Here is a 25,984-nt window from a genome sequence, read left to right on the forward strand (position 1 = left end):
GTATTGATTAAGTTGGATGTTTGATGAAATTTTTTTCACATCTTTGATTCTGACAGCCAGCTGCACTTAGCAAACACTTCCCATAGCCTCTGGCTGCTCACAATGCCTGGGTAGCATTGTCTTCCCACGGTTTACTGTTGCACTATGGAGTTGTGCTGGTTGGTCTGCTGGCTCACCCTCACCTCTTTTCCTGCATTTGTGATGGTGTAGCCTCACCTGATGGCCCTACACCTCTTTTCCTGCATTTGTGATGGTGTAGCCTCACCTGATGGCCCTAAGGCTCCGTGGTGAGGGCCTTTCTGTGGGTGGCAATCTCAGGCAGGGCCAGCTCTGGGAACAGCAGCATGGCCTCTGTATTTTTTTGTTGACTTATTTATGGTGAAGAACACATTCAGCATTTAGGATTATTTTCATAGCCCTACGCTAAACTCCTTTGAACAAATAATAGACTATAATCTGTGATCATCATTTAAGCAAAATACTTTGGGATTTTTCTTTCTCAAACTCTCTTGGCAGTTGTATTTCAAGGCAATTCAGCACCCCAGAGACTGTTTCCAAACGTGTTTTATAAACTTGAAATTTGAGCATACCAAGCAATTTGCTGCCACTTAATAGCTTGCTTTACATTAGATCTTTATTTCTGAAATTAGCAGTATATTTATAATATTTTTAAAACTTTAACAAAATTTAATTTTTAAGGTTATAATGTTATGTTTTTCTTCTAATTTTTAAATACTTTCTAGAATTTTTAGACCTAAAAGAACCATTCCATTTTTCCTTGTTTCTCAACAGATAGAGATACTCCAAATCATCGAGATACTTGCTAGTGGTTACTGACCAAAGTTCTTTAATCAGTCAAGTATTTGATATTAAGAGTAATCAACTTTTAACTTAGTACATCTGCATATGGTTTTGTGTATTTATAAATAATGTGACAATAAAATATTCTCTGAGAGCTATAATGAAAATTCCCCATTTAAGACACTTTCTCTTCTCTCTGTGGGGTAGAATAATGAAACCTGTGAATCTTGCTTTTTAATTTTCCTCGATCCGGCTGTGCGTGATTTATTGTCTATTTCTACTCCCTATGTTCAGAATCCGCTGTTCCTCCCTCCTTGGATCTTATTGGCACTTGATTTACAGATGTGCCTCTGTTCCTGTCTTAAGTCCCTGGGAGAGGGCTGTGCACAGTCAGTCCTTGAGTAGGTCTCCTGAGCAACGTGGGATGTTGAGGCCATGGAGGGAGGAGGCCGGTGAGCCTGGGTGCTTCACGTTGCAACCGAGGACGTCAGCATGCCAGTGTGGATCCTGTCACCTGCATGCTGCTTCTCATCCCAGGTGTGTTCAGGTTGCTGTGCTGAGCTCCTGTCTTGACCTTCTCTTAGGTGGCGGAAACCATCCCCTACTGGTGCCCTATGATACCCTGACAGCCAAGGAGAAAGCCAAGGATCGGGAAAAGGCACAGGACATCCTCAAGTTCCTGCAGATCAATGGCTATGCTGTATCCAGGTAAAAGTGCATCTACTCCATGTTCTTTTTGTGAGACTGAATATTCAAATACCCCATCAGAATTAAAGCTAAAAGTGAATTCAGTGGTCTGCTTAAACCTTTGGGATGTTATTAAATATATTCAAAATATAAACATGTCAGAAACTTAGCTATTGGCCACATCATAAATCCGTATGCTAAGTATGTTAAGTTGCCATCCATCATTTAGGCAAAATCCCGAGGCAAAATATCACACCATATATTCATAAATGCAACATTTTGTTGCACAGTAATGAGTTATTCACTACGGTTGGAAATCAGATGCAAAGTACTCCTTATAAGTCTCACTTTTGCCTGTGAGAATATTAGATAATCCTCAAACTTTATATATAACTTTTAAAAAAAATATTTTGTTTCAGTTGTAGGTGGACATGATATCTTTATTTTCTTATTTTTATGTGGTGCCTAAGGATCGAACCCAGGGCCTCACACATGCTAGGCGAGTTCTTTACCACTGAGCCACAACCCCAGCCCTAAATGTAACTTTTGACCAAAATTTTACCTTCTAAGGGAGAACTGCATATACTGGTTTCCACATTTCCCTTTTGCTGTTCTAGAGGATTCAAGGACCTGGAATTGGATACACCTTCTATCGAGAAACGATTTGCTTACAGTTTCCTCCAGCAGCTGATTCGCTATGTGGACGAAGCCCATCAGTATATCTTGGAGTTTGGTAGGTACCTGGATCCAGATTTTGTTGTCCTTAGTCATTCCATCAGGCATAAAGGAGCATGGACGTCAGGGCTGTCTCCCGATGCTGAGAACACATTCAAGCACCATGTAGAACACACAGCCAGTGGACAGGTGGCTGGCCAGTGGGTGAAGTTTGGGAATGAAAAATCACACCTAAGTGATCCCTTTCCTTTTATGATGTCCATTGGCTTTGCCATTTCATTTTGAGATACATTGGGAGGACTCCAAAATTTTAAGGTAAAGTAAAATCTATGAGATTAATTTCTCTACTCCTTAAGGAAAGTGCTAAAATGATAGACTCTCAGAATTCGTAAATGTTTTGAAGATCTTGAGCGTAGCTTTTAAGGGACACCTGGTGTTTTAGTCAGCTTTTTGTCACTGTGACCAAAAGACTGGACAAGAACAACTTAGAGGAGGAAAAGCTTATTTTGGTTCATGGTTTTAGAGATTCAGTCCATGAATCCACAGCTCTGGGCTGGAGGTGAGGCAGAACAATGTGGCAGAAGGCCAGGAAGGAGGAAAGCAACTAGGGACATGAGGACCAGGAAGCAGAGCTCACTCACTAAAGTCAAAACATAAACCCTGTAGGCAGCCCTGTGATGACCTACTTCCTACAGCCACACCCCACCTGCCTGAGGTTACCACCCCATTAATCCATATCAGTGGATTAATCCACCAATTAGGTTGCATCTCTCGTAATCCAATCATTCCACCTCTGAAAATTCTTTCATTGTCTCTGATATGAGCATTTGGGGAATACCCCATATCTAAACCACAAAACCCCATCATTCTGGAGCACCTACAATGCAGCTACTTTATTATGCTCTTGTGGCAGATGGAAGGCCACCTTCCCATCTGCCCGGTGCCATCTCAATACAAAAACTCATCACTTAAGGTCTTAGGTTCTGAGCAGCCACCAAGCCAGGCTCCCTATTGCTTTAGTGAACTCTGCTCCATTGAAATTCCAGCTGTTGATGTCGCCTCTCCTCCTGGTGCCCCCTCCAGCCCGGGTGGTGGAGAGACCCAGGGGGGTGCAGTCTGTCTTTGGAGGCAGCTCCTGTGTGCTTGTGGTCTCCAGTTCACTCTCAGGTTTTGTGCCCAGTGCTCAGTCCTCTGTCTTTTCATGCCTTTTCTTTAGGCCTATCATTCTCAATTCCTAAGCTGCTGATTTAAAAAAAATTTTTTTTTAAGAATTTAACTGTAGCTTCTAGCACAGCATCAGCTTAGTTTGTGGCAATCTGAGCTCTGGTGTTGTGTTCTTCCTGGTCTCCTGCATCCTAACCATGGTCAAAGATTTTCCAGTCCAGCTTTATTCTTATGAACAGCTGAACTCTATTTCAACCTGCTCCCCTTCTTTACAGTCCCAATACTGTATTTTTGCTCTCTTCTTTTTTTTTAAGCATATATATTTTATTTTAATTTTATCTTACTTTTAAAATTTTTACAAGCTACACTTTGATTCATTGTCCACAAATGAGGTACATCATTTCATTTCTATGGTTGTGCACAATGTAGATTGATACCATTCATGTAATCATACATGTACACAGGGTCATGATGTCTCTTCCTAATTAATTGTTCATGTGAACCAGTGGTGCAAACCAGTTTAAGATACATAACCTCTCTCTACCTCATACAACTATCATTTTTAAAAACAGGATTCCTGATCCATCCTAACAGTAGCCAGGTTAGCGTGCGTTAATGAGATTTAACACCAGCACAAAAATGAGACAGGGTTGTTTTTGAAGCCTTCGAACACAAAGTGGAACATTGAAATTACTGGCCTCGGTTTAGAAGGCTCTGATATGCATAACAAGTTCAAGGTCCATTCCTCTTTTTAGGAAGGGGGAGGGTAGAGGAGGGGGAGAAAGAACACCTATTTGGAGAAGGGACTGTATAATATATATATCTGGGTGCATGTATGTTAATTGTTTTTACACTTTCACATGGAGAGCAGAAACTGTAGGAATGAGTTTAGGTTTTGTCACACTGACACGTACGGGGAGCCCTGAGGGTCTTGCTGCAGGAAGAGTCACCCCCTGGTACCTGTCCTTCCCTCCCCAGGGTGGAGGGTCTTCTCAGCATACACTGGGGATGTTGCATGTCCCTTTTCCCAACGGCTGTGCAGAGCAAACGATGTACTGAGAACTCAGCTCGAGGAGTGGGTGGGCTGAGGTTGTCAGTGCCACCATCCTTAATTCCCGTCCTTCATGGTCACTGAAGCATTGCCACCTGCTCTGTCCTAGACTTCACCAACTTGGCAGCATAGATTTAATTTACTCGTTCTTAGATCCTAATGTGAAATGGTAAGAAGATGCTTTACCTTTGCCTAGTCTCCCAGAGGAGTCTCTCCAAATTCTTTTCACGTTTGGCATGTGAGCATTTAATGAACCTGCCTGGTGAAGGGGATTCCTCATTTAATTCCTTGTGGCATTAGCAGATTTGGTTGTGTGCAAAACTCTATCCTGACATGTGCTAAGGTTTAAGAAAGTATGTCCCTTTATTGTTACTTCTAATTGCAAAATAGCTTTCTCTTTTTAAAAATATTTTTAGTTGTAGATGGACACAATTCCTTTATTTTATTTATTTATTTTTATGGGATACTGAGGATTGAACCCAGAGCCTCACATATGCTAGGAAGCGCTTTACCACTGAACTACCACCCCAGCCCCCAAAATAACTTTTTCAAGTAGAAGTCAGTGACATTTGTATAAAACCTGGAAGCTCTGCTTACAAATTCTACTGAAGCCTTATACACAGGTCTACTTTTCCAGCTCTCCAATGTGGTCTGCATATCATTTTGCTTATTATAGTTTATTATCACCTTATCTGTATGCATAGAACCTCTTCTGTATGCATGAAGGGGTAAGAAAGGCCACCTTGTAAGCTAAATGCAATAGGTCAATCAATTCTTAACCTTGAATCATTTTCTACACCATGGGGAAAGCGTGAGTGCTTTTGCTTCACTGATGGAAATTATCTCTTGACATAGGTCAAAACTCCTTTGTTCTTTACAGAATGCTAATTTCCCAGCCTAATATTAAAATTATTATCCTCCTCTTCATCACAGTCTCTGGCTTCCTGTAGATTTTCAGTTGATATTTTAAAATTGAAGCCTTAACTCTGTTACACCCAGAGGTAGCCTTCTTTCTCAGAGGCCGGGGTAAAACCCAACCAGCTATGTGCATTCCACTCATCCTTGCCTTGGGGCCTCCTTTCTTGAGAACTAGCTGGGATGTGGGACTTATACTTTATTCCCCAACATGTCAGTAAGGTCTCAAGGCCTTAGAAGTGTATTTGTGCCCATCATCTTTAGCATGGGCTTTCCTCAATAGTTTTTGAATTCGAATTTGAGTGTTTATTACAATCCCCTTTTTAAATTACACTGCTGAAGTTAGGTTCTGCATTTTTGTTGGCTTTTATATGTGGTTTACTGGGATTCAGCAATGCATTCTGAATGTTGCATTTGGGGTGAATATCTTGTAATGTTTGAAGTGCGACATGTACCTAAAAACTCTTTGTATCTACAGATGGTGGCAGCAGAAGCAAAGGAGAACATTTCCCTTATGAACAAGAAATCAAGTTCTTTGCCAAAGTACAGTATACAATCCATCTTGTTTTTGCTTCCATATGTGTGTTTACAAAATATGCTCATTAGATCGTTGGCACTTTTCAGAATGTACTTGTCTGTAACGTTAATTTCACTCTAAGTCAATATTCTGTGGCACAAAAATAACTGTATGAATCACATGGGGCGAATGTGCTGCAAGCGTCCTTGGTCACACAGGCTCGCTCAGCTCCCCTGCCATCGTCTTCTGATGATGTGGCACTGTCAGAAATTTAAATCAAAGTTCCAGGATTTTGGTTTGCTCGTATGATGTAGAAGAAAAGTGTCTGTTTCTTGACATTTGCATATTGTTACGATTTCATGTTTTTATAAGAACCTTGCTTTTACAAGGAGGAAAAACACTGGCCCATTCGTACCTGGGCACATCCCAAGAATTGTTATCGTGGGACCTTCGTCCTGCCCACTTTACAGCTGAGGATGCTCAGGCTCCAAGAGGCTAAATTGTTCATATGCTAAGCACATCCCTTTATTCTTCATGCCACTTAATAAGAATTGATCAAGGATTTGCTACATTACTGGAACATTCATCTCTTCCTTTCAGCCACGGAGGGAAGGAGATGAAGGCTTCAGAAGCTCCCGTCCTGGGCTCTTTGGCTTTCTCGTACTGACTATGTTCCAGGGTGTGCCAGGCAGTAGGCTGGACCTGGTGTGGTCGGGAAGGCCCCATGCCCCTGGGTGGTTGTCCCTAAGACACGTAGCAGTGAGCCTGAAGACCTAACCAATGCTGTCAGTTTTCCTTCAGTGAAATTGCATTTGGTGATTACTACAGATTATTTGCTGTAAATACACCATTTTGTAGACTTTAAAACACCATGCTTTTTTATTTGATTGACATTTGTACCCTTTACTGTAAAGATGATTTCCTTTGTCTTTTCTTTCCACTCAACATAGCACTCAGAGTCTGTTCCAGTCACCCAGATTGTCCTGAGATGCACGTTGTTAATGAAAAATCGAAAGACAGATAGATAAATTAGTTGACCCACCATCTCCAGTCCCCATTAGATCATAATCACCCTTCATAACCAATTATCAAAACACTGTATTATTGGCTTCTAACACACCCTTAAAATGCATTATTTTTTCCCCAACCTGCCGTCTGCCCCTAGTAATTTTGCATACAGGTGCTTAAATGTAACTTAAAATCTACCAAGTCTATAATTCATTCATTCACCTTATTTATTGAGTACCTACTATGTGCCAACCACTTAATTCAGTCAATGGCACAACTTTTAAGGAAGATGCATAAAATGTGTATATTCCTCATAAGTAACTGTGCTGTACCACATGGTGTGAAGAAATGTATTTAGATGGGTTTGAGTCTGAATACTAGTAATCGCACCTGTTTATTCATTGAACAAGTACTTCTCTAGTTCTTGCTATGGGCCCAGCACACCCCTGTGCACTGGAGAATCTGTGGTAAGCCAAACAGACCAAGCAGCAGTTCTAGAAGCCAGGAGAGGACCACAGTGGGAAACAAACCCGGACATGTTCCCCACTCTCTTGCACCTTGCAGGCTCTTGGGAAGCGAGACTTCAGCACAGCCACATGTACAAACTGCAGAATTGCTGGAGGTGTTAGAAGAGCAGAGAATTCGGGGTTTGATGTAGTTGGAAGGTTGGCAAAGGCTGATCTGAGGAAGGGCTGCCCAGCTGAGGTCTGCAGGAGGTGGGGCAGCAGGGTGGCGTGTGCAGAGCCCACAGTGTATGCGGGCCCAGCGCCAGCAGGATCGGAGGTGGACAGGAATGGGACGTGGGTTTAGAGGAGGGTCAGGAAAGGTGAGGACTGTAGGTGAGGGGCAGTGTGAGGAGCCAGTCCCTCGCTTTCTGTCTCCATATGCTACCTGTAAAGCAGGGACCAGAGTGCCACCACCCAGCTCAGTTACCAGGACGGAGGCAGTCGCTGTGTCCGCTGCAAACCTCACTCATGGTGGAGACTCAGTATGTGATCTTCATAATGATCTTGAAGTTTTTTGGGCTTTGGACCATATTGTATGAAAATACCGAGAATATCTCATTTTGAGACAGTGTTTAAAATACCAAGAATGATTCCAAAATGTTGAAAATTTCCCCAGAGTCACATCCCCTTGCCCCACCCAGGCCTGTACGTTCAAGCTGTGTGCACTTGAACTGGAGACCCAGGGCAGATGAGAGAGGCACACGAGAGGCGTGGCCCTGGGCCCTCTGGGTCTGAGAACAGAACTCTGACTGCTCCCAAGCCTCAGCTCTTGCTCATCCCCCGAAACAGGCCACCAGGCAGATCTGTTTTCTTTTCCTTTCTTGCAGGTCGTTCTTCCTTTAATTGATCAGTATTTCAAAAACCACCGTTTATACTTCTTATCTGCAGCAAGCCGACCTCTCTGCTCCGGGGGACATGCATCCAATAAAGAGAAAGAGATGGTGACTAGGTAAACAGCCACAGCCAGAAAGACTGTTGCTTCAGTTCAGTGCATTCGCTTTTGGGGTTGGGAACTGGGGGACCTTGAGGTGGGGCCACAAGCAGCGTCTCCTTCCTGCCCTGGGTCCCAGTCCCTTTGGAATCCCATTCTAGATGAGGACAGTTTCTGCAAATGTAGATAAGTGTTGTAGACATTGAGTTCCTGTATATTTTGCTGCTAAACATAATGCTGAATAAGAGGGAAAAACATTATAGGAGACATTCCTCAGAAAGAAGGCTGGGGAGGCGTCGCCGCATTTGTATTTACAGGAAATGATACTCGAACATTCATTTCTTTAACATTTCTATAAATCTCATAGTTCTGCTGGCGTTTATTTTTGAGAACAGCAAATCCCACCTACACAAATTGAATTAAAAAAATGTAAAGTCATGGCCAATTTTGAAAAGTAATGAAATAAAAATATCTATTTCCTGAACATTCCCCTTCCTGGCCGGGGTCTTAGAAATGCCTTCTCATGAGTATTTATTTTTTAGATTTTTTTTGGTGTGTGCAATTCTGCTAGGAATTTGGGATCTGTTTTTCTCAAAATTCTGCTACAATGTAGTACATGTGAGAATTGGTAACTGAGCAAGTCACTTCTATATGATTCCATAGCTCAACTTTCATCACAGCCTTTTACAGTGCATGCGACATTTTTGTTGCTGTGACACATACCCGAGAAGCACAACTTATCGGGGGAAAGATGCATTTTAATTGACAATTCAGGGGCCGGTGGTTGACTGACTCCATTGATGGGCTTGAGGTGAGGCAGAACCTGGGGCCAGAAGGGTTGGCAGTGGAAAATTAGTCAGATCATGGCAGCCAGGAGGCAGAAAGACCAGCAGGGGGAGGGGCCGAGAACCAGACATGCCCCAGAGACGTACACGAAGGACCCCTCCTGCAGGTTCCATCACCTCCCACTAAGGTCACCCTGGGAACCCATCAGTGGATGAACCCACTGATGAGACCAGAGCCTTCAGGGTCCCCTTTCCCGAAGCCCCTCCTCTGAACATTGCTGCACTGGGGACCAGGCCTTCAGCATGGGAGCCTGTGAGGACATTTCAGGTTCAGACCCCACCAGGATGTATTGGAATGAGATTTCTTTAACAGTAAGTGAAGGGTATAAAGTCCAGCACTGTAGAAACTGTGGTTTTCCAAGGCCCTGACGTTAACGCTCTGCTGACCGGCAGCACTGTGTCAGCCCACAGAACAGGGTGGAATGAGCCTGAGTGAGGCTGTCTCCAGAGGGCAGAGAAGAAACAGGATCCCCACACCACAGGCCTTGGAGGGTACAGCCAGGAGGGAGGTGTTTGCCCCTCTTTCTAATTAATTTTCCACTTTGAGAACTAGTCAGTGGGTAGCCACATGACGTAGGCTTGTGACAGCATTAGGAGTGTCCTCAGACGTCCTGCGAGATTGATAAAAAGACTGTACTGTGAACAACGGGGAGAAGGGCGGGTCCTTCTCAGCGACAGGCTTTTCCTGCACGTGGTCCCAGACGAAGGGGCAGCTCCGCTCCTCTGCAGGATGTGCATGCCCACCTTTCCCTGGGGGTGTGGCCTGCCTTCCAGCCCTGGGCGCGTCCTCAGTGCCCTCGCCCACTGCACAGGGCCTGTGACTACACACCAGCCACCGGGATCCCTGGAGTCACCAATCCCCAGAGAGCATCCTGAAACCGAGGTTGCTGCAGGGTCTCCTCCTCCTGCTTGCAGGGACCGTTGCTTTGTGTAAAGAAACTTTTTCCCAGAGGGTGGTGTTAACTTAGATATCACTGAATTACGTGAATCAGAGGAAACCGGAGACACGCACACATCGAGGCCAGTTCTGCTTTCCCCATCCTCTATCGAACTTTGCTGCTGCCATTCAGGGTCAGCCTTATCCTCAGAAGTCTTCACGGACCATGAGATACACACCTCAAGACATCAGGTCGTGTACCTTTAACATACATGATTTTTATTTTTTCAATTATACCTAAATAAGGCTTAAAAATTCATAGATGTATACACCCCAAAAAAGAACTTATTTTCCATTACCGACTGCATATTCCTCATGGAATACATCAGAATGTCACGATTCTGTTGTAGCCTCAGATGATGTGTTTTGAGGCCCTAGACTAACTCTGGATGACTCCTCTCCTGAATGCCTTGTGCCAGGATTTTTAAAATGATTTCATCCGCAGTCTTTCCTCACCTAATAGAAGGAGCCTTGGTAAATTTACTTCTGTCTTTAATATTTACAGAACAGGAGCATATGCTAATTAAAATTCTAACACATAGAAATGAGATGCCTAATAGAAGTAATTGGATTCATGATAGTGTGTTAGTGCCACACATAGGAATTTAGCCTCAGAAAAATTCATAGATGCAAAAATGAATAATATAATGAATAAATTATGATACATGTGCAATGCTGTATAGTCATAGTGTTACAAAAATTATTTTTATATGGATATCTAATAGGAAAGTGATTGTGATAAAAAATGAAATATGTGCTCAATAGTATTAACTAAATTTAAAAAATACTAATCTCATATATGTACATATTTAGAAAAGTACTAGTAAAGAGTAAACTTAATTTTATTTTCTTCAGAGGATGTAGATTGTTTGCTTGTATTTTTAAAGTTTATAAAATGAAAAAAAAATTTCATTATACAAATGTGTTTTAAAACAACAATAGCAATATTACAGTAACAAAACCATCTGAATATTGAGATCTCTGAAATTTATAAATATCTCCTTTCTTACCACTTGAGTTAAACATTACAATTTATGTGAACTAAATAGGTAATAAAAAATCGAACATATAAAATCTGAGAAAGTAGGCAAAACACTGGCCCTGGTACTGTGAATAAACTAGTATACATTTGCACACACGAGAAGCACAATAACCATGACTGTAGTTAATATTTAACAGCCATGAGTAGCAGAAGTTTTGTGGGTCTAATTCTCCACAATCCAAAACTGCTATTTCTGTGAGATGTTTAGCTATATACTTCCTGGCATTATACATTATGTACTGAGCATTTACTGGGTCTAACGTCACCATCATGTCTACCAAGAAAAGCAGGGTTTGACCTGTGCCTTCCGGGATGGTGCCCTGCAGTAGCTGGTCTGTGAACACGGATGCATCCCTGCTGGGAGGAAGCAGCCGTGCAGTGGGATCCAGTTAAGTCAGAACATGTCAGATGGGCTTGCAGGGGCCCATGCCATGGTGGACGTCATGCCACCAAGTGGATTTTAAAGAATTTGAGGGTCAAGATTAAGGGGACTATTTTGCAGATATCCATAACCATATCGTTAAGTATAGAATCTGGTGCTTTAGAGGGAACGTGGTGATCTAGATCGTGACGGGTGCTGACTGCCAGATGAGGCAAGGCTAGCTGCACAGGACATTGTGAAGAGCTCCCGTGGCGAGACGTGTCGGAGTGCTGGGCATGCAGAGGAGCTGTCAGCCGTGGGCGGGAGCTGGACGTGGCAAGCACGGGGGAGGGATAGTCAGTGTGCCTTGGCCATGGGCCATGTGGTCAGGAGAAAGGAGGGGTGCAGCACGGTCCTGGAGCCCCTGTGCTGGGCAGTCAGCATGTTCCTGGTGTCATCTACAGAACAACAGATCTTGGAAAAAAAGTCAGTTTGCAGGAGCACTTGTTAGATTAGGCTAGCAGCTACTGAAGTAGAAAGCAGGTCAACCAGCGGGAGGTGTCCAGCAGGAAATGAGCCTTTGGTTCTCGCAGAGGGATCAGGGCAGCAAATGGCAGGTGCACATGGAGTGCTCAATGCTGTGGAAGCAGATGAACCTGAACCAGGGTGATTCCCGTGCTTGGAGAGTTGCTTCATTTGGAGGATTCCACAGCATAATCAATCAGGAAGTGAGAAACGCTGCTGCGTAACAAGATCCACAGGGGCCAGAGGCTCAAAGACGTACGTGTTCAGCAGTGCCAGGTAGGGCAGAGAGCACTCCAGAAGGAGAATGAGAGCAGGGACTGGAGGTGCTGGTGAGAGGCACTGAAGGGCCCCAGGGAGCACTGGAGCAGGGAGGGAGGCTGAGGAAGCGAACGTGCATCCTACGCTCCCAAGGATGTGGCAGTGACAGGAAGAGAAAAGGGGACGGCGCCATCAGGGGAAGCACTGTTAGAGAAGGTATGGGCTGCAGTCCTCGTGCTCACATCTCATGGTCTGTACAGAAACTCTGGCCCAGGAGGACAGCACAAGAGGGAAACGAGATCCAAGTCCTCTCCTTGGGGGCCCAGGTCTGTGTCTCGTTTTCCCCAGTGGCCCCTGTGATTAGGAGGCAGCAGAGATTGTGAAGAAGGTATTTTCTCTGATAGGTTCTCTGCCCCTGAATAGAATCCAGTGGGGCCAGATGCTGAGCAGCGATTCCATTAGGCGAAGAGTCCCAATTGGGTTAAAACTTAACTCTAGCACTGTGAACCCAGCCTCACCAAGAACCCCTCGGAATGTCTTACCTTGATTATCGGAGACTTAAGCAAAAGACGTCGCCTGAAATGGATTGGCATGCAGGGATCCAGTGTGAACTGTTCTGCTTTCGATTGCTCTTTTTAGAGAGAGACCCTGGTTGAGTAGCATGCACAGCTGTCATCTGTAAAGCTGTGTAGATGGATGAGGCTCCTGGACAGAGTCGTTCACATTTTATTGTCTTTGTTTTTAACTTATAGAACAAAATTACGGTAAAATAATGCAGACAGAGGGTCTAATATGTAATTACCTAATAGTTGCTTCAGTAAGTTATTATTTTTCCCGCTTTTTGCTCTGATATTTCCCCAAACCTCAGCTCACTCAGACACTTGTAGGTGAACATTTTCTTGGAAAAAGCTATAAAATGCCCTCTATAATTGATTTTCATCAATTAATTAGTCCACATTGATACTGAAGTGAGACGATGGCTGGAGCTTACTGTTAACGCAGTCACCCTCTCCAGCGTGACCCTCTCTCCCCTTTCTCCCCGTCCTGCCGGGGGTCAGTGATCATCCTGTTTCCTCATGGTTGGTCTACAGCCCTAATTCAGGTGCTCTGTGTGTTGGGGTGTTGCTGGTGGCAGGAGAGCTTTCCAGGGCCGTGTGGCAGAAGGATCCAGCTGTACTTTTGGGAAAATCCAGCAGAGTGTGAGTGGGTTCTTCCAGGTTGGAGTTGTAGGCAGTGCTGGTGGGGCAAGCCTCTGCTCCCCAGGAGCTCAGAGAGTGTGGGTGGTCGGGGAGAAGCACTAGTTGTAATCCACAGGGTTCAATACAAATGGCTCTGGAGCTGCTGGGCGGACCTCCTTCGGCTTAGGTTGGGAGTGGTAATGGGGCACTAGGTGTCGGGAAGACTTCCGGAGTGGGTACGATCTGAGCCGGTCCCGAGGGATGGATAGAAAGTCACATAGCATGAAGGTGTGTGAAGGGTATTCCTGAAAGAGGAGACCTGGTGAAGATTCCCAGACAGCAGGCTCTCCCAGGTTGTGGGTCTGATCTGAGAGGCGGTGGGTGCCAGGGTTGTGACCCTGATTGCAGCGATCACTATTTAGAATCTCCTGCTCATGGCCATGCAAGGGCTTCCCAGGGGCCTGCTGTAGAGATGAGAAAGGCGCACAACTCATTCATTGGCGCTAAGAGGCCTCTTAGTTATCACATCTGATTTGCTCTGGGTGATGAGCATTGTTCAAGTTCTGTTTCTAAATTGACTGGATATTTGGTACATGTGTAAGGGGTGTATCAAGGTTGGGAAAGGAGGGCACTGCAAGTAATAAAGCTTACTCAAACTTAAAGTAACATTATACATCCACAGCACCACATTTCTTTGGTTAAATAATGCCCATAATAAAAAGAAATCTAGAAATACAGTGGTGCATTTGGGAAGATAAAAATAAAATTTTCCTTATGGGTTTTCAGTAGTTACATTTGTGTGGGTTCATATAGATTGCTTTTATATTAATTAGCTTTGCTTTCAAATTTTTTTTTTATTTCTTTACTTATAATATGTGCTTTTTAACCATGTTTGTTGAAGATACGCACTCAGAGACTTTCTTTAATCCCTGTTCTCCTCATTCTGCTCAGAGAATTGATTCTTTCTGCGTGACATCATGTTGCTTTTTTCCGGCTCATATCAGCTGTTTTTTTTTTTTTTTTTTTTTTTTTTTTTTTTCTTTTTCTTTTTTTTGAATTTCCCCTTGTCTTTTCTACCTTCCCTTCCCCCTTCCCTTTTCTCTTTTGTTTTTCTTTTGTCTTCAGCCTATTCTGCAAACTTGGAGTTCTTGTCAGGCATAGGATTTCACTATTTGGTAAGGAGACCCTTGAAAACCTTCGAGCATGGCCACCCCTTGGTTTTCTTTGCCGTCCCTGCACTGTGTTGTGTGCTGCAAGGTTGCACGGGTGCACGTTTGCATGGCTGCATGCATGGTCGTAGGCCACGACAAGGTCCTCGAGGGTGTGGATCAGCAGTGTCATCTTTGGTGAACTGGAAGACTGTCTTTGTCATATCAGTCCAAAGCATAATTGCCAATGCACAGGGTCTGTTATTAAAGAGCAAAGGAATGCAAATGGCAAGTTCTCCCGTGTTTTATTGGAGGGGTAAAATGAAACTGGCCCTGGGTTTTTGCTGGGTTATCTTTGCTAGATTACATAATGAGCTGTTATCAGTCAACATTTTAAGCTGCACTTGGGTTTTCAATGCTTTTGACTACAGGTTTGCATGAGATCCATAGTCCAGACGGTGGAGCCAGGGAGCTTCACTTGGCAAAAGTGGCTTTTCTAGCACCACTCACCCCAGACTCAGTTTCTGTTTGTGTTGAGAATTGACATAGCTGAAGTCCATGCTCCTGGGCACCTGCTTCCAGACAACCATGCAGGGTGGGCACTCACTTTCTGCAGATTTTCCGTGCTGTGGGACCTTAGGAATCTGTAGCAGCTGGCAGAACTCACATTTTATGTCCTTGCCTCTGGTTTTATCAGCTGCCTGAATGTGAGCCCTTCACTTTCCAGGGTTTGAGATAATGTGGGATGATTTTAGTAATAAGACCTGTAAAGATGTGTTGTACGCATGTTCTAAGTTCAACACATGAAAATCTAAGGATATAAGGAGGTTAACCATTTCTACAAAATCCACAATCAACTAAAATTGAATGTGTATGCACATTACATTCTCTTTAAAAATTTTTTTAGATATACGTGACAGTAGAATGTATTTTGATATTTATACATTCATGGAGTATTACTTATTCTAATTTCACATTCCTTACAATTTTTGAGAAACAATGGCTTTTTGATATAATTAGTTAATGTTGCATTATTTGACTTCTAGAATTTGTAATATTTGGTACTTATACATTTAATAATTAAAATTTAAATTTCATATGAATTGCCTGAATTTTTAATTATTGTTTCAGTAATCTAAAATCAATGGGGCAAGTATCTTCAGAATAATTTCCGGTCAACTGACTTGTGTTTAACTTCTCCTCAGTGGATAACAATGTCTATGAAAATTATTTGAACAGGGTTTTCCTGTACTCTTAACCTTTTCAGAGTAACTGTGGAATCAGATATCCGCATTTACCCTGAGTGTCCTGTGTGATTTCATATGACTTTCATGGGGAATTCTTTGCAGGTGCAGTTTTTGCATTCTTATTAATAAGCATAACAATACCCCCTTGTGCTAGTTCTAACTTCCTACATAATACATGTTCTTGTTTTTTTATATTATATCTCACTATAATTTTTTATTTTAAAAAAGCTCTTCTGAGGTATTCCACAATACACTCAAGTACATAAACCTTAAGGACAACATATTAAAATTTTATGTGCATCTGTATCCTTTTGTTTGATCATTTCTCAGGTCAAGACAGAACATTTCCAACATCCAAGAAACTCCCTTCTACCATTTTATAAATCATAACTAAATCATAAAGAAACCATGCCTAGCCTTCCATTACATTAGATTAACTTTGCCTGTCCTAAACTTGCGTTTTTTTTTTTTTTTCCTGTATCATCCAAGAGGTTGGTAGTTGAAGATAGATGGATAATTTAGTTTGTTGTCCCTGTTGGGGAGAACTGTATTTGTAGTGTAAATCCCCTAAACTTTGAACACTATTATTTTTATTCTTAACAGGAATTAATTAGAGACCTATTATGTGGTTTTACAGAATTTTACACATTTTTTAATATTATTAAAGGATGTATTATTGCTTCAAAGTTTCTTTGGTATTTACCTTTAAATTACATTAAGTTCAAGAACGCTTTATTAATCAAACATACCCTAACACAGACTTGCCCAAGTAATAGGATTTTTAAGCCCTCAGCATGTAAACACTATACACTATAGCTATAGCCTGGCTTTAGAGAATATGACATCATAGAGGGAACAGTAGGCTCTGAGTCAGAAAATCCCAGATGTAAGTTCCATCTTTGGAACCATCTGAATGACTCAGACAAGGGACTTAAGATTTCTAAACATTTTCCTTTTCATTTCTCTAGAATGTTAAAACTACTACTAATCTTAGCTATTCATTATATATATATATCAAATCTGAGATAATGTTGAAGTGCTGTATGAATTATAACCTTTCATCTTTAGTGTGTAACATGTTTCTAATTTGATTTATTAGACTTTATTTAAATCTTTTTATTAGATCTTATTTAAATAAATCAAAGTATATACAAACCATGCTAGGGAACTTGGCCATTCAGAATACATACACAATGACACCTTTACACTCTGCATCTCCAGTGTGAGTCAAAAGTGGTGAAATCCGGGGCACTCTCCTCCTGATTTTCCAGATGTGCCTGTGGGTCTCCCTGAGGACCTGGCAGCATAGGTGCAGTGGCAGTGTCTATACCCTGGCCTGATTACTCTGATTCATGCTCTTCACCCTGCCTTTATGCTCTCCATTTCCTGCTTTCTGGCAGGAAATAAACTGACTTCAAAAATGTATTTCCCGTACTGTCTTAGATAAGGGGAAATTTTGTGACAGAACCTAAGAATAAACTGAGACAGCTGAAAGTTCAGTCAACAAAGAAATCGTTTGGTGAGGAGGAGCAAAGATAAAGGTGTGGAGAGGTGCACGTTCACCTGAAGTGCATCAGGAACCGGAGGCCAGAGAGGAGGGTTAGGATAAATGGGGACAAATGCCTGCTGGTGGCAGCTGAGGTGAGCAGATCAGTGGGCAATGTATTTTTACCCCACGTTGGCCCTCACGTTGTTCCTACACCCCAAACCTATCTGTAGTTGAAAGGTTTTTCTGACATGGGAAGTAAGGATGGCCTAAATCAGAACTCCACATTCGTGCATATCCTTGCTCTACTTGAGAGCATTCCTAGGCGCTGAAGTACGCCATCTGAGAGTAGAAAGGTCATGGTGCTCTCGGGCCTCACCTCTTGTTGTGGAGGCCTTGAAATCACTTCTATATTGAGAAAAGGTAACAGTTTTAAAAGAAGAGGGACACGCTGTGTTACCACAGATTTCTGGTGGATCAAAAAAGGTTTTAGAAGTGGGGGAACGAAAGAAAATATGTTTAATACAGGCACATGGTTGAATTCTGAAATGCTCCCTAGTGACTCTTAGTTGGTGCACAGGTGTGATTTGGAGATTTGGGACGTGAACAGGACCTTGGCAGGTCGATGAGAGATAAGGAACCCAGTTTGCCCTTCTCAAGGACGTAGTGTTGACTGAAGAAACAGGACTTGTTTTCGTTCCATTTGTCCCCACTTTTACTAAGTGGAAGTTCTGCCTGCTGATTTCCAGGCCATTGGAAGATGCCCTCCTGTTACAGTCTTTCAAACCTTCAGCATCTTTAGAGGCAACAAAGCGTAGCTAGGGCTCCAGCAGTGCTGGTGACGGTGGCACGGGGTGTGCCTCTCCGGGCCGCACAAGGGCTTTATTTTTACACCCCAAAATCTAACCCTTAAATGCATTCGTTCAATAAATGTTGTGCATCTGCACGTGCAGGGCATCCTCTCGGGTGTGAGTGGACAGAACCGAGGGTTTCTGTCTCTCTCCACCGTCCCCCCAGGCCAGTCTCCAGACTCCTATTGCTGTCACAGCGCCCAGACCAAGGTCACTTCTCTCCGAATGCCCACTGGCCTCTGTGCTCCAGTCTTACCTCCCCAGCGTCTCTGGCCATACTCCTGCATATTCAGGGTTCCTGTGACCTTAGAAAGAGATCCTAATTCTTCACCTTGTGCCCGCTCCACCCTGCTTCCTGATGGACCACTGTCTCCATCCTCATTTCCCAGCACCTTCCTTGCTCACTCCGTGCTTCCGCTCTGCTGGCCTTCACTCCCCTCTGGACTGTGTCTGCATTGTGTTCCTCTCTGCCCAGGGTCTGATCCTGCTGTAACAACCACCTGGGCTGTGATCCCTGCACATTGTGTTTGTCCCCTCAAGTCCTGGCATTGGGCATGGAGTGGACTCCCTGTCCTCCAGACTCGGGTGTCCGTGTTCCTCTGTGGAAGTCCTTCCCTGGCCACCTCCGGCTCTGCTGCTCTCCTGCTCCCTGCACCTTTGCTCCACGTCGCTGGTGGTCTGCTTGCTGAACTGACGTGGCTGTCCCAGGACCCTCTGCTCTGCCAGGGCTCTCAGTTGTCTCCTCAGGGCTTGGCAGGAGGTGTGGCTTGCATTAGGGATCTTTTAAATAGCTGATGAATGAGAGAGTGAGCCACCTAGAAGCCTGCCGTCCGATAGAGAAGGTAGAAAAAGCAGAACAACAGTAAGTGCTGAGAATTAGCAAGTGTTCTCACATTCACAAATAAGCCAAGCTTCAGCTTATTTTTTTTCTTAAGCAGTTAAGGAAAATGTAGTATCCAATTATTCTACGATATATGAGAATTGTAGTTTTAAAATTTGTTCTTCCTTTAAGAGGTCCATGAAAATGCTTAGGGCACTCACAGTGGAAGGAGAATAGCATGTGATTAATGACCCTTCAGATGACAAGATCATTAAACTCCAGCAACAATGGTCCTTTCAGTTCAAGGAACTAAGAAGGCCGGCAGAAAATATTTATTGTTCATGGTCCCTTTCCATTTTCCAGTTTTATGGTGAATTTTCTATGTCCTAGTAAGACACTGAATCCTCCAGACCCCTCGGGGGCCTTGGAGAGTTTTCCAGGCTCCAACTCAGGAACCTCCGGTAGTACTTGCCCCAAAGCTGCAATTTGTACACAGTGATCATCACTTTAGGATTTCTTCTGGTTGGACCTCATGGTGACCCTAGAACTCGGGACATGACATCATTAATACACTGTACAGTGCTACTATTAGTTGCAGGAATGCTGAACAAGATATGCATATATCTAAGATGAAGTACGACTATTTTTAAAATTTCTATTTTTTTCCCCAGGCAAGTTCCTGATTTAAACCAGTGCATCTTAATCTTTTTTTTTTTTTTGCGGTGCTGAAGATTGAACCCAGGGCTTGGTGCTTGCGAGGCAAGCACTCTACCAACTGAGCTACATCCCCAGTCCCAGTACATCTTAATCTTACTGTTATGTTTGGAAAAGTTTTAAAAGTAAATACTAAGTAAAGTAAAACAGTGAATCCTTGCCACTGCTACCTCTCCCTGATCCATACATTAGTGGATTAGGTTTTCGTAGACAGTTCTGGTATTTCTTCCCCAAACCACTCATGTGATTAAATGATGACTGTGGTCCCATGTCAGGAGATCCTAGAGAATTCATCTTTTTGTATGTCCTAGTGGTGTTCAGACTGCTTTTTTTTTGGTAGGAAAGCAAAATCATTTGAAGTAATGAGAATCTCTGAGGGTTTAGTGCCTCTCTGAGCATTAAATGTGCCTTGACTTTGAGCATTTAATGGTTCACTTATGCACACAGTCTGCTACTATTTGCTGGTCGTTGTTATTGGATAATTGGAAGATCATTAAAATTTTTCTCTAATTTAAAATTCTCTAGTCCCATGACAAGAGTGTAGATTTAACTTGTTAGAGATATTGTAAAAGAAAATATTCTTATAGAGAAATAAATTCAGAAACATTGGAATCATTATAATGAAAGTAGTATCAGAAGATAGTATTTAAAGCAATATAGATATTTCCATTTCTTTCCTTTGAACATGAAATTATTGGAGAATTTCATGACTCTTGGACAAATGAATAGAATGCATAATTATCCAAAATAATTGATTTAGAATCAAGAGAGATTCTAAATTAGAGGACCAGTAATTTTACTCATCTCTGTATCAGAGACTTGAGAAGTAATGGTCATTGATAGTTTTCAATTTCTATCTCCTCATAATTTTGATAGAAATTTATATCTGCTAGCATGATTTTATTCCACATTATTAACAAGGGTTCTGCCAAGATTACTCATTCCTTTAAAGAGAACATAATGAGAAGAGCCATTCGAAGCCATTTGAAGAGCCATGTTAGAAAAATAAAGAGGAAAAATTAGAACAACTTCCATCACTGTTTCCAGGGGAGGAAAAGGCAACGTTCTGAGGATCCTGGGTTCATCGGATGAGGACACAAAAGTGGTTCATGATAGGTCAGACTTGAGATGGCTTCACCTGAGAATTCCTGAGTTACAGATACTTTATATCAAAAACAACATACAATTTGGGATTGAAACAAGCCTATGTTATTTATGCTTATGAACACTAGACACTTAACTTTGTTATTTTCATTATTTAGCAGCTCTATTTTGAGAGTTATGTTGTTCAAGACCCAGAGTTGTCTGTTGTTACTAGAATCAGGACTGAGTTGTGATTTTAGTTAGGTACCATATGTGCGCAAACATACACGTTTATACTCACACGCAGTCTTATAAACAAACGGACAAAACAAAACCTTTTGGGTTTTGCAGCACACAGCACTTAGCAGTCACGTAAGCTTCAATGCATGGACTCCCCGCCTTTTTCCTTCTGGACTTAACTGGTGAATTTCATTCAGACCCAGACTTTTTAAATTACCTGTTTTTGATGACCAGATGGATAGCTCCAGCTGAATCTCTTCCTCGCATTGCAGAGTTACTTACCAACTGATATTCCAGGGCTCCTGCTTTAAGTATCCCAAGCAGTGCATGAGCCCCCGCTCCCCCCACCACACATACTCACTCTGCTTTCCCCTCTGCTCCCTCCTGGGAATTATATGGTACTTCCATTCACCTAGTTGCTCAGGAAAAAGCCCGGGCACTTATCCCTTTATCCCAAACTCCTTTCCCTCTCATCTCATGTTCAGTCTATAAGCAAGTCTTTGCAATCTGTGCTTAAGTCTTCACCACTAATACCCAGATTCAAGTTCACTGCCATGGCAACCGATTCAGCTCCTGCAGTAGCTCCCTGCCCTCTACTCTTGCTCTTCCACAGTTGCTTATGGTGCATCTCTAGAAAACATAAATCCTAATAGCTCCCATCTTGCTCAAAACCTAATAGCATCTGCATATTACACCTTTAGAAGACCACCATGCTTGCTCTGGGTGCAAAACTCCAGGACACACCCCCTTTGGCCACTTTGATGTCCATGCATGTGCTATTCCTGTGCCTAGGCCCTCCTCCTGGATGTATGTTTGGCCTTCCCTTCGTGTCATTCAGGTGACTGCTCAAGTGCTACCTTGAGGAGGGGCTCAGTTATTCTATCCAGTTGCTCTAATCCCTATTCCCTGAGATCTTAATATATATCTACATACATATATATAATTTTAAAATATAACATGTTATATATAAATTATATAATATATACTATAATGTATATTATATATAATTATATATAAATACATATACACACATGCAGATAGAGCTCTATACACATTTTGTGACTTGATTTGGTTTATGCATACACACATATCCACATATATAAAATTAAATAGACACGTTTTGTGATTTGTGATTTTATATATATGCATACACACATGTAGACATGTATACACATGACTTGAGATTTTATATATACACATACACAAAAACATTCACACCCATATATATACAGAGCAGGCATACAAACACATGTATATTTTGTGACTTGATATTATGTTACATGCTGATCTGTAACTTAATGGTTCATTATCTGTACTCCCATTAAATCCAAGATGATAAGGACTGTATTTAGTTAATTACTGAAAGTTTAGGAGTACCTGGTACTTAGTATTTATTTGGTGAGATAGTTACGGGCTGAGTAGAAGTCCTAGCTTTGCTATCTGCCAGTAGATAGGGAGGTATCGAATTCTTCCTTTCCAATAATTTTTCTTCATTAGTACTAGGAAGTTTGAGATTTGAAGCACAGAGTAAATGAGACGTTTTCTTAAGGAACTCAAGAATCTCAGTAATAAATGCCTTATTTTTTTTCATATTTTCATCATATCACTAAATCATATCCCTAAACTGACTTACCCTTATTCTGTATCATTATTAATTTCCATGTGTATTTAAATAATTTATTTTAGGATGTTTTTTGTATAAAGAATATAACACATTCAAATGTTATCAGAATTAAACTAGAAGTTGTCACCCTCAGGACCCAGGAGATGACCGGGTGTTTGTGTATGTGGTGCGTGTGTTTGTGTAAGAGATGAAAGTATAGAAGGAGCAATTAACAATGTCAACAATATTTTAGTGGTCAAATTAGTTTGTTACTTTGGATTCACTGCTTTTTTAATTTTCTTTTTAGTATAACTGCCATAAAGAAAAATTTATATAGTGTTTGTATCAGTACTAGTTCTTCTTAATAAAATAGTCAGAATGTGGAACTCTCCCATTACTTAAAGGAAGAATCAGTCCCATTTCAAATACCTCATAGGAATACTACTTAGCTTTTCCAGCCTCTAATCTTGTTTATGCAATGGTTGGTGCTTCCTTTTTGCCAAAGACCAACAGGATTCAAACAAATGCATCTTCAGTCAAATTCAGACATATTAATGCTTCTTAAAGCAATTGAATAAAATAAAGCAAAGACACTTGGGTCATCAAAACAGAATTAAAATGTTCACCTTTTAGCGCATCTCATTTCATAAAGGGTATGAACTAACTTTAAAAGTTCACATATAACAGGACTTAAAGATAAAATGAATTCGCATGGGGAGGGAACATTCTGGAAGAACTCAGTGAAAACCCTTTCAGCTTCGTGCAGTGCTTTGAATGCTTCTGAGCATGTCGGCTATTTGATGAGACATGCTTTATTGCTTTCCTACTTACATTTGCATAACCACTTTTAAGCAGAAAAACTGCATGATTTTAAACTTGATTATTAAAGTCTTCAGTTGAGTTTTATTAGTGAGTTGTGCCAGTGACTAATTTTTGCTGTACAAACATTGATAGAAAGTCGGGAGATTCTCAGGGCTGTTCATACAGCGTCTTGTTTCCCCTTTAGGAAATGATGCAACGTCTATCGTCAACTGTCTTCATATTTTGGGTCAGACTTTGGATGCAAGGTAAATGGACACACTTTTATCTAAATGAATCATGTGACAATGGTATATCAGAATGTTAAAAAGGACTCAGGGTCTTGATTTCATTCTTTGGAATTGTAATCAAGACTTCAGGTAAAAAGAAAGCTTTTAGTAAATTAGTAATACAGTGGTAGTTTATGATTTTACTCAGGTTATTTAAATTTCAAGTAATTTCTATAGCAGGTTGGATTGTAACCGAAGGTCAACCTGGGAATGTAATGTGAGGAAAAAATGTGAACTCGTGGCATTCGAGGTTCCTGAGCCTCCAGACCTGGTACTCGTGCTTAATATTCATAACGACATTTGGCTTTATGGAAAACAGGACGGTTTTATTTCAATTTGCAAGTGAGTGAAGCACTGCTTAAGATTGCTCAGTAAGCATGTGCGTAGACAGACTCCCATATTCGAACGCTTTCTACTCTGCCCTACGTCATCTTGACTGAATCCAGCCTGTGGTCCAAGCGCAGCACCTGTTCACTTAGCATGACTGAGCCTACCTTCGAGCCATAGTTTAGTTCATATAGTATCCCAGATAGATCTAAACGAAGCTCCTAGATGTCTCTGCAGAGGACGTTCCTCGGTATCCTTTGCTTATCCCTTCCTGTGTTTCAGGTTTTACTTGAGATATTTTCTGTAATGAATAAAGACAGACACATCCTTGTGCACATCCACTTCCTGCTAACAGTGGTGCCATTAGGGTGTCGCCTCTGTGCCAAGGTCAGCCTTCAGTGGCTTTAGAAAAGACTCCATTAGTACCTGTGAAAGCACAAAATATTTCTAATAGGTGACTTGGCTGGCTTTAAACAGTTATTCCACACTCGTTGCCTCAGGGCATGTTAAACTCCCTGGCTCAGAAGTTGCCTTGTGCTAGTTACAAAACCCCCATCTCAGTGTTCAGACCACCAGCAAATGTGTCAAGTCTTAGCATAGCCTTTTGCTCTGAGGTCCTTCATCATCGTGTGATGATGAGACCAGATCACAGAGCAGTACCCCTGTACCTTCAGGCATACTGAAAAACACTTGAGTCCATTTAAAACGGATTGACAGGCAGACGCCTTAGTGGAGAGGTGGGCTGCGTTTCATCTGTGCTGCATCTGCTGCTGCGGGCAGGTGCAAGCGCCCCTTCTGACTCCCTAGGACCGTGATGAAGACTGGCCTGGAGGGTGTGAAGAGTGCGCTTAGAGCCTTCCTGGACAACGCCGCTGAGGATCTGGAGAAGACCATGGAAAATCTTAAGCAGGGCCAGTTCACCCACACCCGGAACCAGCCCAAAGGGGTTACGCAGATTATCAATTACACCACGGTGGCCCTCTTGCCGATGCTGTCGTCGTTATTTGAACACATTGGCCAGCATCAGTTCGGAGAAGATCTCATATGTATGTATATCTGTAACTTAGATTTTCATTTTTGCAAAAGCACAATCAGAAATCATTCAAACACTGCTCATACATTAAAATGCAAATCATTATAGGTGGACCTTTGAATTATGGGAGCCATTTTTATAGAGGTAGATCTCTGAATCACATGGATTTGCAGAGAGGACCAGAACAGTACTGGCTAGGGACAGTAGTGTCCACGTTGTTGAAATACAAGGTTCCAAATTCTGTTTCTGCCTTGCCTCTCTTCACATTCATTTTCTAGTGCAGTTGGACCATATGACCATGCCACATTAAATGCTTTTGAATTAGTTCTGAGTGGCTACGGAACGTTTCCGCAGGCTGCACTACCAACGCTCAGGGAGGCTACTGAAACCAAGTCTGTTTAAATAATTGCAGCACCAGGGCGACTCAGCTTGGGGTTTTAGGTTTCGGTCAGTGTTCATGAGGGATTTAATCAACTGGTTTTGGCTGGATTTTGTAGTTTTTAAAAAGCATGCGAGCTGTCCTAACTGCTTGCTCTACTGCAGCTGTGAACACAGGACAAGAGGGAGCCCTGAGGAGCACAGCCACCTCCACCTGCTCTCCCGTGGAGCTTCCTCAGGCCATGGGCAGCAACATGTAAAAGCCAGATATTCAGGGGCTGCCCCAGGGACCCATTGCAAAAACCTCGATCTCAACCAGTAGGAGCCCTGTTGGCAGGCAGTGAGCTGGGCACGCAGGCCCCATGAGAAATCATGTCCTCGGGCTACGATGCACCCACCGGAAACAGTAGTAGGGTCAGAACTAGGAAGTCACAGTTCCTGGACTCCTTTGCCTTTTAAACTTGTCTTGTGGGACAGTGGATTGTTTATAAGGTTTCATTTGCTTTCCTAGGATTAGAAAGTGCCAGAGTGACATACTTATGCCTTAAATATCACGTAATTTGAG

General features: G+C 42.3%; 1 protein-coding gene across 6 annotated transcripts in view; it reads left to right on the top strand.

The window, feature by feature from the left end:
- The window catches only part of Ryr2 (ryanodine receptor 2), a 605,596-nt gene that overhangs the window by 467,603 nt on the left and 112,009 nt on the right, over window positions 1–25,984 (top strand). For all 6 annotated transcript variants that reach the window (XM_047520965.1, XM_047520967.1, XM_047520968.1 and 3 more), the window contains exons 59-65: window positions 1,386–1,509; window positions 2,106–2,221; window positions 5,772–5,836; window positions 8,152–8,273; window positions 14,527–14,576; window positions 23,600–23,660; window positions 24,816–25,054. In XM_047520965.1, coding sequence (XP_047376921.1) covers window positions 1,386–1,509; window positions 2,106–2,221; window positions 5,772–5,836; window positions 8,152–8,273; window positions 14,527–14,576; window positions 23,600–23,660; window positions 24,816–25,054 — 777 coding nt within the window. The remainder of the gene's footprint in view (window positions 1–1,385; window positions 1,510–2,105; window positions 2,222–5,771; window positions 5,837–8,151; window positions 8,274–14,526; window positions 14,577–23,599; window positions 23,661–24,815; window positions 25,055–25,984) is intronic.

This window comes from Sciurus carolinensis, chromosome 12 (assembly GCF_902686445.1).
Source record: "Sciurus carolinensis chromosome 12, mSciCar1.2, whole genome shotgun sequence".
In the NCBI taxonomy this organism is placed as follows: Eukaryota; Metazoa; Chordata; class Mammalia; order Rodentia; family Sciuridae; genus Sciurus; species Sciurus carolinensis.